This window comes from Panicum virgatum, chromosome 7K (assembly GCF_016808335.1).
Source record: "Panicum virgatum strain AP13 chromosome 7K, P.virgatum_v5, whole genome shotgun sequence".
Classification (NCBI taxonomy): domain Eukaryota; kingdom Viridiplantae; phylum Streptophyta; class Magnoliopsida; order Poales; family Poaceae; genus Panicum; species Panicum virgatum.
The window spans coordinates 49,220,813-49,237,448 of record NC_053142.1 but is presented as its reverse complement, the minus strand read 5'-3'; the positions used below and the strand labels follow the sequence as shown (position 1 = coordinate 49,237,448).

At 48.6% G+C, this 16,636-nt stretch overlaps 2 protein-coding genes and 1 non-coding gene across 4 annotated transcripts; 2 read left to right on the top strand and 1 right to left on the bottom strand.

The window, feature by feature from the left end:
• Nucleotides 1–288: 288 nt before the first annotated feature.
• On the top strand, nt 289–362 carry TRNAE-UUC. The gene has a single exon. It is a non-coding gene; the product is annotated as a tRNA-Glu (tRNA).
• Nucleotides 363–975: 613 nt separating this feature from the next.
• Nucleotides 976–5,577, bottom strand: LOC120641947 (3-oxoacyl-[acyl-carrier-protein] synthase III, chloroplastic-like). Of its 2 annotated transcripts, XM_039918285.1 has the most exons (9): nt 5,074–5,256; nt 4,826–4,859; nt 4,234–4,382; nt 3,115–3,251; nt 2,490–2,592; nt 2,287–2,405; nt 2,036–2,100; nt 1,733–1,949; nt 976–1,663 (listed from the first exon to the last, which is right to left on the bottom strand). In XM_039918285.1, exons 1-9 carry the CDS (start codon nt 5,114–5,116, stop codon nt 1,442–1,444), a joined length of 1,089 nt encoding a protein of 362 aa, XP_039774219.1. In that variant the 5' UTR covers nt 5,117–5,256; the 3' UTR covers nt 976–1,441. The 2 variants fall into 2 exon arrangements, with proteins under 2 accessions (XP_039774219.1, XP_039774217.1); XM_039918283.1 differs by lacking the exon at nt 4,826–4,859 and having other exon boundaries at nt 5,074–5,577.
• Nucleotides 5,578–6,609: 1,032 nt separating this feature from the next.
• Nucleotides 6,610–16,621, top strand: LOC120641944 (glutamyl-tRNA(Gln) amidotransferase subunit A, chloroplastic/mitochondrial). The gene is made up of 10 exons (XM_039918280.1): nt 6,610–7,225; nt 7,633–7,944; nt 8,543–8,722; nt 8,847–8,941; nt 9,026–9,101; nt 15,437–15,514; nt 15,623–15,716; nt 15,793–15,842; nt 15,985–16,098; nt 16,267–16,621. Exons 1-10 carry the CDS (start codon nt 6,683–6,685, stop codon nt 16,348–16,350), a joined length of 1,626 nt encoding a protein of 541 aa, XP_039774214.1. The 5' UTR covers nt 6,610–6,682; the 3' UTR covers nt 16,351–16,621.
• The last annotated feature ends 15 nt before the right edge of the window (nt 16,622–16,636 follow it).

Sequence of the window (16,636 nt, the reverse complement as noted above, 5' to 3'; positions counted from 1 at the left end):
GCCTGGGACTGGGAGTGGGAGAACGCGACGCAACGGCGACGCCGCCCCGGGGTCAGCGCGTGTGCTCGACAACTCTAAGGCGGCGAGGTGGCAGAAAGCAGCACGACCTCCGATTTGGAGCTTGGGGTGGCGAAGGGCGTGGAACGCAGAGAAGCGGGGCTGCGGGGGCGGAAGAGAACGTGTGAGAACGCCGAGCCACGGCAGGCGGGAGCGTAGGTAGAAGCAAACGCCGAGGCCAGCCATTGAGAAAGAGTTAACAGATCTTTTGAGACATCACATAAGAACAAATCCATTGTCGTCTAGTCCGGTTAGGATACCTGGCTTTCACCCAGGCGACCCGGGTTCAAATCCCGGCAATGGAAGATTTTTTGCCGTTCATTACTAATCGTTTTCATGTATTCTGTTTCAGCGTTCGCGTTCTACTATGTTGATAGAAATGCGTTGAATTCAAATGTAGGTCATAAAACTCATAAAGTGATCTTTGAAGGTTCTTCAAATTGGTCTGGGTGTGTGTGCAGTCAGAAACCGTCTTACAATTTCTACTCGAGTCCTCTGCTCTAATGTTTCTAGTAACGCTTATGAAATGCTACTACACGAGGTCTTCTGTTAGCTACAGGGTTACAGCCAATCGAATTTACAACTTCCGCTAAAATCAAAAGGGGATTATGTTCCCATAAAAAAAAAGGGATCATGTTTATGCCTTGAGTTGAAGGGGAGCTAATGATGTCGCCAAATCATGTACTTGCGGATATCGATGAGTCTAGCACTACTCGATACATAGCTTTTGACAGATCTTCAATGAAACTTTCGCTGCTTATGAGCTTATATCTGTATCACAGTACGTTTAAAAACCTAGTGAACTCCAATACCAACAGTTCAATTCAGGTAGAAATTCACGCATGCCATTCCTTCTGTGCCAATCTGATGTAACCCAAAAGGTCACTTCCAATTTTCTTTACCGCACGGAGCACAACAAAAGCAAAACAAAATATACCGTGCATCGACCTACATCATCATATGCCCATCTCTCCTTTTACATGTTTATTGATTGGGGCCACAAGATCGACCATAGCTCAGTAAAATTCCCCAACAAAAAGGGCCCATTAACTTTACAGTGTAATCTCCTCTGTAGTGCGTCATTGTCATCTCCATGCAAGATGCAAATATTTCCATCATCTCAAAAACTACCGCGATCTACATTACAAGCTTTCTGCTAGCCACATGGAGAACTGAGCTGTGTAACGAGCCAAAGGAATAGACGAATAAGGAAAAATGCCACTAATTTTTCATGTGCAGGAAAGACTGACAGATGCCAAAGAAAAATGTTGCACAGAGAAATGGGTAAATGAACCACTAAACATAGGGGCCCCGAGGCCAATGCAGAGCCTTTGAGGCAATCTCTTTCATCTGTTGCCATGGTTCACGACTTCACATAGAATAATTAGCCCCATTTGACAATGGCGGAACCCCAGGTAAGTCCAGCTCCAAAACCTGATGCCGCAATAATATCACCGGTCTTCACCTTGCCGCCCCGAACAGCCTCATCCAATGCCAATGGAATGGATGCCGCACTAGTGTTGCCGTAATTAGCAAGATTTGAAATAACCTTGTCAGATGGGATATCTAAACGACTGGCAGCAGCATCAATAATCCGCTGATTAGCCTGGAACATAGAAGATCATTTAGAACAGCAATGCTTCATGTAAAGTAGGTTCTTAGTAAGGACACTCACTTGATGTAACAACAACCAATCAATACTGGAGGCAGGCAAACCAGCTTCTTCAAGAGCCTTCTCAATGGACTGTGGCACACATCGTACAGCAAAGCGGAAAACTTCCTTTCCATTCATTTGAATGCATGAGTAGGTTGCCTTCTTTGGTGGAAATCCAGGAACACCATTGGTATTGGACAAGATCGACTCATCATTTGACGATGCAGCATTTAGGTGCCTATGTAAATTAAGAGAAACCAAGTTAGCCAACATATACTTAACATGGACTGCCAGTATCTCAAAATTTTCAAAAGGAAGTCGCACTTTTGTCCATTGCCATCACTCTGAACACAAAAACCTAGCAAGCCATCTTCATCAGCATTGCAAGCCTGCAAAATTCTAAAATTAAGAAGTTGAACAAAAGAATTTGCAGAAAGGTTTGTAATTAAAAGTGCTTTTATGTGTTTACTGAACAAAGATCGATCTATGTTTCAATCAGATTTAGCCATGGAACATTAACTAATTTACTGGGAAAGGGGAATAATAGCAATATTTACACAGGAAGTAAGCTGTACCTGAACCAACACAGCACCGGCAGCATCTCCGAAAAGGATGCATGTACCTCTGTCTGTCCAATCTACAAATTTTGAAAGAGCATCCGCACCAACTACAAGGACATTCCGAATACCCCCACCTACAACAACACCATGAATTACCCAAATGATATATGAATTTTGACAGAGCTCCTGCACCTACTAAATATTTAATACTGAAATACCTTTGATAAAACGTGTAGCGGTGATTAAGCCAACAATGAATCCACTGCAGGCAGCTGTAATATCAAACCCAAATGCATTTGTGCACCCCACTTCCGCCAGCACCTGCTTGCATTATAAAAATGATTTTGTAAATATATGAGCGTGAATTGTTTTTCTTCAAAGAAAACACAAAAAACAGATTCGGTGCTTAACATGCTGATAGTACGGAACAGAAAACAAGACAATATAAGGAGCAGTTATAAATAACAAATTCATTAATAGTGTATAAAAAGAAAATCATACCCTTTCACAGGCCCGGTTTTTGATAGATACAGTAAAAGTGTAAAGCAGACACGGATCTCAAGCAAAGGATGGTGCCCGCTGAAAGCATAAATGGGCAGAAAATTGAAAAAAAAAAGTAGTACAGGACCATTGGCTATGGTTAATAATGTGCATAGCTTGACATTAGCATTTAACATTTCCGAATAGTTGGTTTTAATTTCGAAAGATTAAGCAATATTTTTTTGAACACTTTTGCAGAGGCGTGCTTTACCATTCTAAGATCCATACGAGGTTTAATCCAAAAGGCTATATTTATTATAACAATAATAAATGTACAAATGCTTAAAATGTGTCGCATAATACCTGGGCGGCACCTCCAAACAGATCATCTGGAGTAGATGTACAAAGGACAAGAAGATCAACATCTTCAGCTTTTACTTGAGCCATCTCAAGTGCCCTTTGCGCTGCTTGTATTGAGAGCCCCCGCAATGTTTCGTCTCCTGTCAACATTGGAAAGTAGAAACATGAGGTAATAAAGCAAAAGTAAGAACCTATTGCACCTAAAGCTGTGATACAACAACAACAACAACAACAACAACAACAACAACAACAACAACAACAACAGCTCGTCCCAAGTGCTCCTATCCAAAGCTACCTCTTCAGAGATATTCCAATCCTTAAGGTCTCTCTTAACCGACTCGTCCCAAGTCAGTTTAGGTCTACCTCTACCCCTCTTTACCTTATCGACACGCTTTAGAACCCCACTACGCACCGGCGCCTCAGGAGGCCTCCGTTGGATATATCCAAACCATCTCAACCTAAAGCTGTGATAACAAAATATAATTTCCAGCTAACAGAGAAACCAGCTTTAAATGCTATACCCACATATTTAGTAGATTAGTAATACCACATAAACTTCCAACAACTACCAACAGTTTTCTTTTGGGATCTATCTATGTAGACAGAAATTAATTGCTAGGTTGATGTTTTTCAGAATCCTTGGAAAAGTACCAAAGGATACCATATTTTGTCCCTAAAGTACCAATCTGTAGTACCTCATGTTTTAATAAATGGTACCACTCTAGGGACGGTAAAAGAACTCTTCTAGATGCTGTCCCAAGCCTGTTTGGTTATATGCAGATCAGTAGTCAAACCACAAAAATACTGCATTTATTTATGCAGATTTGAAGACAAGCAGGCAACATAATAAGGCTTGATACCATTGTAGTTTTACTTAATATAATATTCCATAAGTGTTTTGACAGAATAAAATCGGTGGGATTCATGTCGCCTGCTTCTAGAATAAAAAAATTATGTAGTGACTGTTTGCACACATCACCAGCAGTTATCAGTTATCACTCAACTAAAAAATGAACAACAACGAACATAAGCTGCACATATTCAATATGGGGAACACAACTGTCCTAATTTGGCTGCTTTGCTTAATTGAGAGAATTTAAAAGAGGTCAGAAACATAATTACCTGAAAGAACTCGCCTATTCCGAATCCCAGTTCGAGTCGCAATCCATTCATCTGACGTTTCAACTATTTTTGAAAGGTTATCATTTGAAATGCTAAGTGCTGGGATCGCTGATCCGCATCCAACGAGCTTTGAGCCCATACCAACCACTCTGCAATTTTCATTCATCTAATAGAGGTCATCCGCCAGGTGGAGATTGTAGGCTTTGTGATTAAAAGGCGCAGATAAAAGAATTTATCCTGGCAATACAGTTGGGCCAACACAAGTATTGCCATACAGTGGCAGCTACAAAAATAGCAACAATCACCATGACATTTAATGAGTAAGCTGACTACATGCAGATCCCGGTCAATAATCAGGGAAACCACGGCCTACCGTCGACTTTACTTTATACATCAGGGTGGCCTATTACTGTGAGTGGTGAGACATGGTAACACTATCAACTCGAGGCGTCTAAGCTACAGACACCGTCAGAGCATCAAGGGATGGAACATCCGGAACAGTTATGACACCCAGCCTACATGGAACTACTGGATTTCGATCATGAGAAGGACATATAACCCATACGTGCAGAAAAGCAAGTCCCAGAGCTACCTGATGCAGTTGGTGCCAACCTTGGCAGGAAAACCTGGGAAAGCCAAAATAGGTATAAACCGTGACATTCACACCATTCCCACAAAAATAAACGGCCGTAGCAAAGCGAGTATACGAATAACACGAAAATCACACCGTCTGCACGAGAGCAGGCTAGAAAAATCGCATCCCAGCTTCCGCAATCGCGTCACGAGAGCCCGACCATTGCGTGAATGGGGTTCATAGATGGGCAGAGGCACCGGAGTTACCTAGGGAGGCGGGGCTTGGAGGCCTCTGCGGACACCACGCCATCGTCGACTGTGGACGCGCAGCACCGGAGCTGCTGCGGTGGCAGCGCCACCGGCGGCACGAATCGGAGGAAGGCGGGGCGGAGGCCAGCGCGCGTGCGCGCCGGGCAGGGTGCGGCCGCCCGCGGCAGCGCGAGGCCGGAGGCGGCGACCATGGCGCGGGCAGCCGGAGATCTCGCGGCGGCGGCGGCGGCGCGAGGGAGAGATGCGGCTGCGGTGGAGGCAGCCGCGGTTCACTTGGGGGCGGAAGGAGGGAGAGGAAGAGGGAGAAGTAGCGGCGGCGAGCGGGGCATGCGAGGGGGAAGGGAGGAGATATAGAGGCGGCGGCGGCGGGAACGGTGGGCAGCGGTGATGGTTGCGAGGGTGGAAGGGAGTTGGGCGAGCTTCGAAAGCTCCGCCCCCAGGTGAGGGAGGTTTTTTAAGGGGAGGGCGATGTGGTTGATGGCTTTCCACTTCTCTTCCCCCCACCTGCGCTCGCGCACACCAATCTGTGGGTGGAGCAACCCAAGCTGCACGCGTTCGCCTTCTGCGGGCGTGCCACTGTTTGCCTTCTACTTCCGTGAGCGTTTTTTCACAAGGGATATGTCGTAGCGATGAATGCCTGTTCTTCTCGCAAGGGTCGTGACCAAAATATGTTAAAAAAATGCAGTCCAAAAAATATTTTAAAATGAACCGTACCAGTGGTTTCGTCAGAATACAAAAATCCTACATAGTATATGTTTTTTTTTGAAACAGAGTAGATGGTATTGAGATAGCACAAAGTCGTCTAGCAAGAAAAATGTGATAAAAATCAACTTAGAAGACATTGGATCTGACCATCAACGTATGTGAATGGGAAAAACATGCGTAGTCCCCATTGAGATAGACATCTTTAGATCTAATGGTTGAGGGTAGGTAGCAATACATCCATCTAATCTAACTGCTCATGCTCATGTGGTATCCAATTTGACTTAGGTGAGACCAAGGATCTTGATTGGTGTGATCCACAAACTAAATTCATATAAGTTCCTCCCTATGATTGATGACATTTGATCATGAGAACTGAGAAGCCTCTATAATTGCCATGGTTGATGCTATTTTTCTTAAAGATAATCATACTGGGTGGTCAAATTATAAAATCAAATTAGGCTAAGTTTATTTGAGGAACACTAGGATTTACTTGAGTATTTGAAGCAAGTGTCTTCTGCATCCATTATTTTCTTAATATTATTGTGACTAACGGTCAAATATGTAACTTAATTCTATGAAACACAGTAAATATGGTACAGATCATTTGCAAAACACGAATGAGAAAGAAAAAGATAATATCTCAAATCCCTCCTATTATCCTATATGGGAGGAAAGACGAATGCGTTGACTATTGACCTCTCTCCTAGGCTGCCTGCCGTGACTCCTGATGTGATCCGACGCCGTTCGATCACTTCTCGTTCCACGTGGCTCCAATCCAACCGTCGTACACTCCCATCCCAATCCCAAATCCGCGCACCTTCCCCATCCCCCTCCTCATCTGCAATCCCCAAAACCCACGCACGCCGGCGTCGGCCGGAGAACCTCCCCGCCGGCCGCCGCCATGCCGCCGCCTCTCCAGGCCCACCGCCTCCTTATCTCCCACCGCCGCCTACCCACTCCCGCTCGCCGCCGGTTCACTGCCGTCTCTTCCCTCCAATCCGCTCCCGCCACGACCTTGGCCCCGGGCCCCGCCACATCCTCCATCCTCTCCATCCGCGAGTCGCTGCTCTCAGGTGAGAGGACCGCGGCGGACATCACATCCGAGTACCTCTCCCGCCTCCGCCGCACCGAGCCGAGCGTGCGTAGCTTCATCCACGTCGCGGACGCCGCCGCAGAGCGGGAGGCGGAGGAGCTCGACCGGAGGATTGCCTCCGGGGAGAAGGATGCGGTGGGGCCGCTCGCTGGAGTGCTGGTGGGAATCAAGGACAACCTCTGCACCGCCAACATGCCCTCCACTGGCGGGTCGCGGATACTGGACGGATACCGGCCGGCATACGACGCCACGGCGGTGCGGCGGCTGCGGGATGCTGGCGCCATTGTGGTTGGGAAGACGAACCTCGACGAGTTCGGCATGGGGAGCACCACCGAGGGCTCCGCGTTTCAGGTTTGGGGACCAATTCTCATACCATTTTTACTGGGTCATTTACTTTTGAAGCATTGCCGCTCAGGATGGCTCAGGCTGAAATATTGAAATTAAGTGTCAAGTATGGTTGTAGCAACCAATGACACGAAAATATTTGTAACGCTGCCAAACTCTGTTCGCTTTTGTGGTTGGTTCAAGGACAATGTTAGGGGAGTTCAAAAAAAAAGGACAATGTTAGGGCCGTATTAATGCAAGGCAGCTCTAAGACAAGTAGTTGGTTAGTTGCGTGCCACTATTGATGTTAAAGTGTCGAAATTTCTTCCGAGGAGGAATTAAACCTGCAATTGGAATCTTTTCCATCTCAACATAGCATTCATGTGCTAACATGTTGATATGGGGATGTGACAGATATTGTTGGTGGTATGCAGGTGACAACAAACCCGTGGGATGATTCACGTGTTCCCGGGGGATCCTCTGGTGGTTCTGCTTCTGCGGTTTCTGCTAGGCAATGTGTAGTGTCACTAGGAAGTGATACAGGTGGAAGTGTGAGACAGCCGGCATCATTCTGTGGCGTAGTGGGGTTGAAACCAACTTATGGTCGTGTATCTCGTTTTGGCCTCATGGCCTATGCTTCATCGTTGGATGTTGTGGGATGCTTAGGTTCATCTGTTTTTGACACTGCAACCATCTTATCTGTTGTTGCTGGCCATGACAAGATGGATTCAACTAGCAGTTCGCAGGTAAAGAAACTGCGGCTTCACCTTAAAACTACATTTGCCTTTTGCATTCCATTTCAAATACGTTCTCATGTGAGTTAATTGGGAACTACTTGCATTGTGTTTATGCTTAGGTTGATATAGTGAAAGTTGAACCTGATGTTTATTGCTATTGTTGGCAAGCAATGCAATAACTATTAGTCTGTGACTTCACAAATATTCTTTGCTTCATTGGGACGTATGGATTAGTTCTAGGCTTGGGCAGCAGACTTGATTTCCTTGCCCACAGTGTTTTGAACTTCTGATAAGGACCACTATTTTTTGCTTTTATCTACCTAAATGTTTCGTGTTTTTAATAGTAAGATAAGAGAAGGCACCCCATGGGTGATTTTCCCTTGGTTGGAAAACAAACTATAGGATAATATCCCAAAACAATGGAAAAAGATAAAAAAGAATACAGTAGGCTTGCATTGTTTGTCTCCTTAAACCTGATTTTATCCCTCTTCAAATTTACACCTCTGCAATTGGATCATGATCTATTAGCACTGAAAAATGCAGGAAGGCAAACATTAAAGTTTGATTCGTTGCTACTGAACCTTATCTCTTTGGTCACTTTATTCAGGATGTTCCAGACTATGTATCAGAGTTGGTCTCTCTAGATTTACTTGAATCAAAACCACTCAATGGTTTGAGAATTGGGATTATACAAGAAACTCTTGGAGAAGGCGTGGATACTGGAGTCATATCGTCAATCAAGGATGCTGCTTCACACCTGGAACACTTGGGATCTGTGGTGGAAGAGGTTTGATATTTTACTCTTTCCTATCCTAAATATATAATAATAAAGAAGTATATATTTTAATTTTTTTTACAATGGATGTCTGAAAGAAATCTTTACTGAACTTTTGTCTTTTATCATATTTCAGGTTTCACTGCCTTCATTTTCTCTTGGCTTACCAGCATATTACATACTAGCATCATCTGAAGCATCTTCTAATCTATCACGCTATGATGGTATCAGGTGATCTTGCTGTAATTAAACCTAATTCTTTTCCCTGTCTTTTCGCAGTCTTGAAGGATTTATATTTTGGAGCACCATTTTCAGGTATGGAAGGCAGGTTTCAGCTGATGACCTGAATGAGATTTATGGAGAGTCCCGTGCTGATGGTCTGGGTCATGAGGTGCAGTATTCTCAGTTATCAATATATTATGACCATACTCCACTAGTATACTCATCAGTTGTCTTTTTAACAATATGGATGATGTCACTGCTGTAGGACTTAATCTGCAGCTGTCCCTTATCTGTTTAAGTCAAGGCAAGTCTGCAGTTTGCTAGCAAGGCAAGTTTGCAGTTTGCTAGCAGCTTTTGTTGACTTGCAGCCTTTGTTGACTTGTGGCTCTAGGCCACTAATGTTCAGATAATGATAGAAGTTATTAGCACCTTAGAGTAGGTAGCAAATGGTGTATAAATATGAGTGCAATGCAATGAGAAAAGGCAGTTCAGTTTGCCACATTCCAGTCTCTAACTCTCAACCAACGCAGAGAGCTGTGTGTGTGTGTGTGTGCAGAGGAGCTCAGCTCTTCTTCTACCTTGGAGTCAAGGAGAGGGAGAGGAAGGTGAGCAGGTTGCTCACCTGGTTATTGTGTTCTAAAGCCAACAAGTGGCATCAGAGCCGTACGGTGTCGTTCTAGCCTAGCGGCTGAACGATGGCTGGCGAAAACTCCCCGGCGTCCAGTGCAGGCGACAAGGGGAAGGATGTCTCGGAGGTTGTGATCAGGACGGTGCGGGAGACGAGCTCGCGGGACTGGCCGTAGCTCACTCGCACCAACTATGGCGAGTGGGTGGTGCTGATGAAGTGGCGGCTCAAGGCGCGCAAGCTCTGGACGGCCGTGGAAGTCGGCACCAAAGAAGAGGATGAAGACGTCCAGGCCATGGACGCACTGCTGTCATCCACGCCACCAGAGTTCCACGAGGCCATCGGCAACAAGAAGACGGCGAAGGAGGCATGGGACATGCTGGCTTCATTTCGAGTTGGCTCGGATCGAGCCAAGAGGGCCAAGGCGCAGCAGCTGCGCAGGGACTTCGACGACCTGAAGTTCCGCCACGGCGAGGCTGTGGAGGACTTTGCGCTCCGACTCCAATCGTTGGCAAGCTAGTTGGCAACGCTGGGGAAGAAGTTGGAGGAGGAGGACGTCGTCTGCAAGCTGCTCCGCGCGTGCCCGGCCAAGTACAGCCAGATGGCGGTTACAATCGAGGCCACCTTGGACCTGGATCAGGTCTCGCTCGAGGACGTCGTCGGTCGACTTCGCCTGGCCGAAGGGCGTTCTGATGCGCCGCTGGAGCGGAGGCAGGAGAGCGGCAAGTTGCTGCTCACCGAGGAGGAGTGGAACGCGCGCATGAAGCGGCGGACTGGGGAGAACTCCTCAAGCCGCGGCGGGTATGCCGGCGGCAACAAGGCGCGCGGGAATCCGCGCGGGAAGGGGAAAAAGAAGAAGAACTTCGACCTCGATGCCTGCCGCAAGTGCGGCAAGATCGGGCACTGGGCTAAGGAGTGCCCGGAGCGGAAAGAGAAGAAGGAGGAGGCCCACCTAGCTCAAGAAGAGAGCGACGACGACCACGCGCTGTTGATGGCGCAGTACTGCGCGCTGAAGGATGGCGAAGCAGAGGAGGCGGACACGGAGCAGAGGACTGCGCCGCAGCCCGTCAACCTTGACGAGCCACAGGCGCGGGTGCTGCTGGGCGCGATCGGCGACGAGCTGGAGCAGAGGTGGTACCTGGACTCTGGGGCCAGCAACCACATGACGGGGAGCAGGGCCGCCTTCTCTGACCTCGACGAAAGCAAGACCGGGACGGTCAAGTTCGGCGATGGCTCGCGGGTCATCATCCGCGGGCAGGGCACGGTCCTCTTCAGGTGCCGCAACGGCGAGCACCGCGCACTCCAGGACGTGTACTACATTCCCCAGCTGCGCTCAAACATCGTGAGCATGGGGCAGCTGGATGAGCACGGGTCGGAGGTGCTCATCAAGGCCGGAGTACTAAGCATCAGGGACCGGGAACGGCGTCTTCTCGCCAAGGTAACACGTTCCCGTAACCGGCTTTATCTCCTGGATTTGAAGGTGGAGCAGCCGGTGTGTCTCGCGGCGGCGTGCACGGAGGAACCATGGCTGTGGCATGGGAGGTTCGGCCACTTGAGCTTCGAGGCGCTTGGACGCCTAGGCAAGATGGTGACCGGGCTGCCGCAGATCAAGCACGTCGACGAGCTCTGCGACAGCTGCCTGGCCGGGAAGCAGAGGCGTCTGCCGTTCCCAAAGGCGGCCAAGTACCGGGCGCAGGAGGTGCTCCAGCTGGTCCACGGAGACCTGTGCGGGCCCATCACGCCGGCGACGCATGGTGGTCGGAGATACTTCCTCCTGCTCGTGGATGACTGCAGTCGGTTCATGTGGCTGCAGCTCCTGACGAGCAAAGATGAGGCGGCGGAGGCCATCAGGCGCTTCAAGGCGCGGGCAGAGGCGGACTCCGGGAAGAGACTGCGCGTCCTCAGAACCGACCGTGGTGGCGAGTTCACGGCGGTGGAATTCGCCAGCTACTGCGCAGGAGAGGGAGTGGCGCGTCAACTGACGGCGCCATATTCGCCACAGCAGAATGGCGTAGTCGAGCGGCGAAATCAAACCATCGTTGGGATGGCACGCTCGATGATGAAGGCGAAGGCGATGCCGGCGGAATTCTGGGGCGAGGCGGTGAGCACGGCGGTGTTCATCTTGAACCGCTCACCGACCAAGGCCCTGAAGGGGATGACGCCGTATCAGGCGTGGTATGGGCGTAAGCCAAACGTCTCGTACCTACGCACGTTCGGCTGCATCGGGCACGTGAAGACCGTCAAACCAGGCCTTGGGAAGCTTGAAGATCGGAGCACCAAGATGGTGTTCCTGGGCTATGAAGATGGGACGAAGGCCTATCGGCTCTACAACCCGGCCCGGGAGAAGGTGGTGGTGTCCCGGGATGTCGTTTTCAACGAGGCGGCGGCATGGAGTTGGAGCACGCCCGCGGCAGGGGAAGCAGAGGGGTCCGGCGGCGGCTTGACGGGCGAATTTGTCGTCGAGCAGCTGGTGATCGAGCGCCGGAGTGGCGCAGAAGAGGAAGCGCAGGAACCAGAAGCGGAGGCGGTGGAGCCTCCAAGTCCTGGCACGGCGGAGGTTCCGCCAAGTCCTGGCGCGGCGAGTTCAGCGTCCCCAGCCTCCCCTGTTTTTCCAGAACAGGGGACCCCGACAGCGGCGGCGGATCCTGAGTTCGCATCCCCCCCGTCCTCCTACTCGGAGTTCGTGGATGCCTACCACAACGGAGAGGAGCTCCGATTCAGGCGAGTGGACGACGTCATCGGTGATGCAGAGCTGCCGGGGCTGGCCTCGCGTCTCACCGATCCAGAGCTCATGCTCATGAGCGCGGAGGAGCCGGCCACGTTCGCGGTTGCGGAGCGTGACGCGGACTGGCGGAAGGCCATGATGGAGGAGATGCGGTCAATCGAGGACAACCGCACCTGGGAGCTGGTCGATCCGCCGGCGGGATGCCGGCCGATTGGCCTGAAATGGGTCTACAAGGTAAAGCGGGACGAGCATGGCGCCATTGTCAAGCACAAGGCTCGGCTCGTTGCCCGTGGTTTTGTGCAGCGTGAAGGGATTGATTTCGAGGAGGTGTTCGCACCGGTGGCTCGGATGGAGTCGGTGCGGTTGCTGCTAGCTCTTGCGGCGGCAAAGGACTGGCAGGTCCATCACCTCGACGTCAAATCGGCGTTCTTGAACGGCGACCTGGAGGAGAAGGTCTACGTTAAGCAGGCGCCGGGCTTCGCGGTGCCGGGGGCAGAGCACAAGGTGCTCCGGCTGTGGAAGGCTCTGTATGGGCTGCGCCAAGCTCCCAGGGCGTGGAACGCTAAGCTCGACACCACCATGGATGAGCTTGGGTTCGCACGCTGCGCCACCGAGCATGCGCTGTACACACGACGACGGGGGAAGGAAGAGCTCATCGTCGGCGTGTACGTGGACGACTTGATCGTCACCGGAGCTCGGGCGCAGGACATTGAAGAGTTCAAGTGCGAGATGGCGGCTCGTTTCAAGATGAGCGATCTCGGCGCACTCTCCTACTACCTCGGCATCGAGGTAAAGCAGAGGAGGGACTCCATCGCGCTGGGCCAGCGCGCCTATGCGCTCAAGCTGCTGGAGCAGGCCGGGATGACGGGCTGCAAGCCCATGGCAACGCCGATGGAGGAGCGGATCAAGTTGTCAAAGAACAGCACGGCGGCGAGGGTGGACGCAACGCGTTACCGGAGCATCGTCGGCGGGCTGCGGTGGCTGACACATACGCGGCCGGACATCACGTTCGCAGTCGGGTATGTGAGCCGCTTCCTCGAAGACCCGCGGGAGGACCACTGGACAGCGGCCAAGCGGGTGCTGCGCTACGTCCAGGGCTCTCTGGACATGGGCGTCGTCTTCCCCAGGCACGGCAGGCTTCAGCTGACGGCGTTCAGCGATGCGGACATGGCTGGAGATGTGGATGGACGGAAGAGCACCACAGGTGTGCTCGTCTCCCTTGGAACCGCACCGGTGGCTTGGCAGTCACTGAAGCAGAAGGTGGTGGCGCTGTCAACCTGTGAATCGGAGTACATTGCAGCGGCCACCGCGGCGTGCCAAGTCGTGTGGCTGCGCCGGCTGTTGGGTGAGCTCACTGGCGTTGAAGCTCGCCCGCCAGCACTCAAGGTGGACAACCAGCCGGCCATTGCGCTGGCAAAGAACCCCGTCTTTCACGACTGAAGCAAACATATCGATGTGAAGTTCCATTTTCTTCGGGACTGCGTCGATGGGGGGCACCTTGTCATCGAGTTCGTCGACACCGGACGGCAACTCGCTGACATCCTCACCAAGTCGCTCGGGCGTCTTCGGTTCTCGGAATTGAGGAAGATGATCGGCATGGATGAGGTCCAGGGCTAGCAGCAGGATTAGGGGAAGTAATGTAGGACTTAATCTGCAGCTGTCCCTTATCTGTTTAAGTCAAGGCAAGTCTGCAGTTTGCTAGCAAGGCAAGTTTGCAGTTTGCTAGCAGCTTTTGTTGACTTGCAGCCTTTGTTGACTTGTGGCTCTAGGCCACTAATGTTCAGATAATGATAGAAGTTATTAGCACCTTAGAGTAGGTAGCAAATGGTGTATAAATATGAGTGCAATGCAATGAGAAAAGGCAGTTCAGTTTGCCACATTCCAGTCTCTAACTCAGCCAACGCAGAGAGCTGTGTGTGTGTGTGTGTGCAGAGGAGCTCAGCTCTTCTTCTACCTTGGAGTCAAGGAGAGGGAGAGGAAGGTGAGCAGGTTGCTCACCTGGTTATTGTGTTCTAAAGCCAACAACTGCACTGCAGATATAGTCAATAGTCATGCATCTTAGCTAAGTAGTCTGCTTACGACTATAGGAGCAGAGCTGTCCCATTGTGTACAGTTATGCACTTGCCCCATGTCCTTGCAGCTCAGAGGCTAGCAATCCATAAATTTTGTTTGGAAAAAGTCTATATCACCCCCTCAACTATGAGGTTGGTCTACATAACCCCCCAAACTATGAAATCGTCTATATCACCCCCTGAACTTTCCAAAACCGGTCAAATTACCCCCTAAATCAGTTTTGAAAAATCATAGTAAATCACAGAAAAATCATAAAATAGAAAATCAAATTGTGTTAGACTCCAAATGAGTAGATCTACACAATGAACATATAATATGGTATGCTTTAGTACAATTTTTTATAGCTATGAAGAAAAACATAGATCTAAAGCTACAGCAAAAAAATTGTACTAAAGCATACCATATTATATGTTCATTGTGTAGATCTACTCATTTGGAGTCTAACACAATTTGATTTTCTATTTTATGATTTTTCTGTGATTTACTATGATTTTTCAAAACTGATTTAGGGGGTAATTTGACCGGTTTTGGAAAGTTCAGGGGGTGATATAGACGATTTCATAGTTTGGGGGGTTATGTAGACCAACCCCATAGTTGAGGGGGTGATATAGACTTTTTCCAATTCTGTTTGAATGCTTTTTCTTCTTAGTGTTTTTACGATATTGGATAGCCACTAAATCTTTGGTTTGATTGGAAAAACAATTAAATGCTCCCGCTCTTCTTGCAAAAATCAAGTAGAAAATTATCCAATTTAGAAAACATATCCGCCCCTTGTTAAGCGTAGCTTTCGAAATTAAAGCCACATTTGGCTGTTGTGAGCTACACTTGTAAACTTGTGTTGTGTGGAAATGTTGATGCTAGTCCATGTAGGTCTGCCCATTTTGGGCATGTCTTGAATCTTGATGCTAACAGTGTGCTAGTTGGAATGTTAACACATATCTTCGATTCTTTATTGCATTATATTCACATGGCGTGCTATTGGATCTGTAGTATTGGGTAGTGCTTGAACCTTTTGTGTTTGAAATATTTTTTTTTTCATTTTGAGTTACATCACAAAACAATTTTGATTGTTTCTTTCCAGGTCAAAATGAGAATTTTGATGGGAACCTATGCCCTTTCTGCTGGGTACTATGATGCATATTACAAACGAGCACAACAGGTAAGGGCAGAGCAGTGGCATCTAATTCAATGTTTGTGTTTAGATTATTATACCACTTACTATGCAATTCTATGCCACAAAAATAGTAAAGTACATGCACTGTAGTAGGTGAGGACACTGGTTAAGGAAAGCTTCAAAGGTGCTTTGGAAAGATATGACATTCTTATTTCACCAGCTGCTCCATCAGCAGCCTACAAAATAGGTATGTTGTAATCTGCTTATAAGTATGGTCCCTTCCCTGATTTCTCTAGGATTGATAACTCAAATCTTTTTGGCAGGTGAAAAGATAAATGATCCATTAGCAATGTACGCTGGAGATATCATGACGGTATTCAATACTTTTTCTTTTGTTGATGTTGACTTGTGCCTACTTTGAACTCTGTTCCAAAGTACCTGATGACAAGAAATTCTCTTCGATCTGCGACATTATGATAGAAATCTTAAGGGGTTTGAAATCACAACTTATGTAGGTGAATGTTAATTTGGCCGGGCTTCCTGCATTGGTTGTGCCTTGTGGATTTGTTGAAGGTGGAGCTGCAGGGCTCCCCGTTGGACTACAGATAATCGGATCTCCATTCAGTGAGGTAACATTGTGCTGTTGCTGACATAATATTGGAGATTACTCTGTGATGTTTCAGGATCTGAGCAGCTCTACTTTCGCCTTTCGGTTCATGAACCTTTTTTCAAGCATAGCGATTCTCTTTTGGATAACTCACTAAGACACTAACTATTACTTCTTCCATTTTATCCAGGGAAATTTGCTGAGAGTAGGGCACATCTTTGAGCAAACACTGCAGAATTTCAGTTTTGTCCCTCCGTTGTTGGCCGAACGCTAGCTGCAATATAGGATTCTCTGCCCTACTCTGAGTTATCAAACAAGCAATTACCAGAGTCACGGGTTTTGAAGGCCCATTTGTCCATTCTTACAAGTTCGAGACATGTCATGTGTTATACTGAGGAAATTGGCTGCACGCATGTAGAATTTAGATATTTTCCTCGTGGAATTGCTGATGATTGAGTGAAACAGACAGCGACACCCATGTGAGCGAGTTCTGCCGTACTACGAGGCAAGATCAGCAATATGAATATGCAAATGCTTGACCATTAGTTTCGGCCAATGGT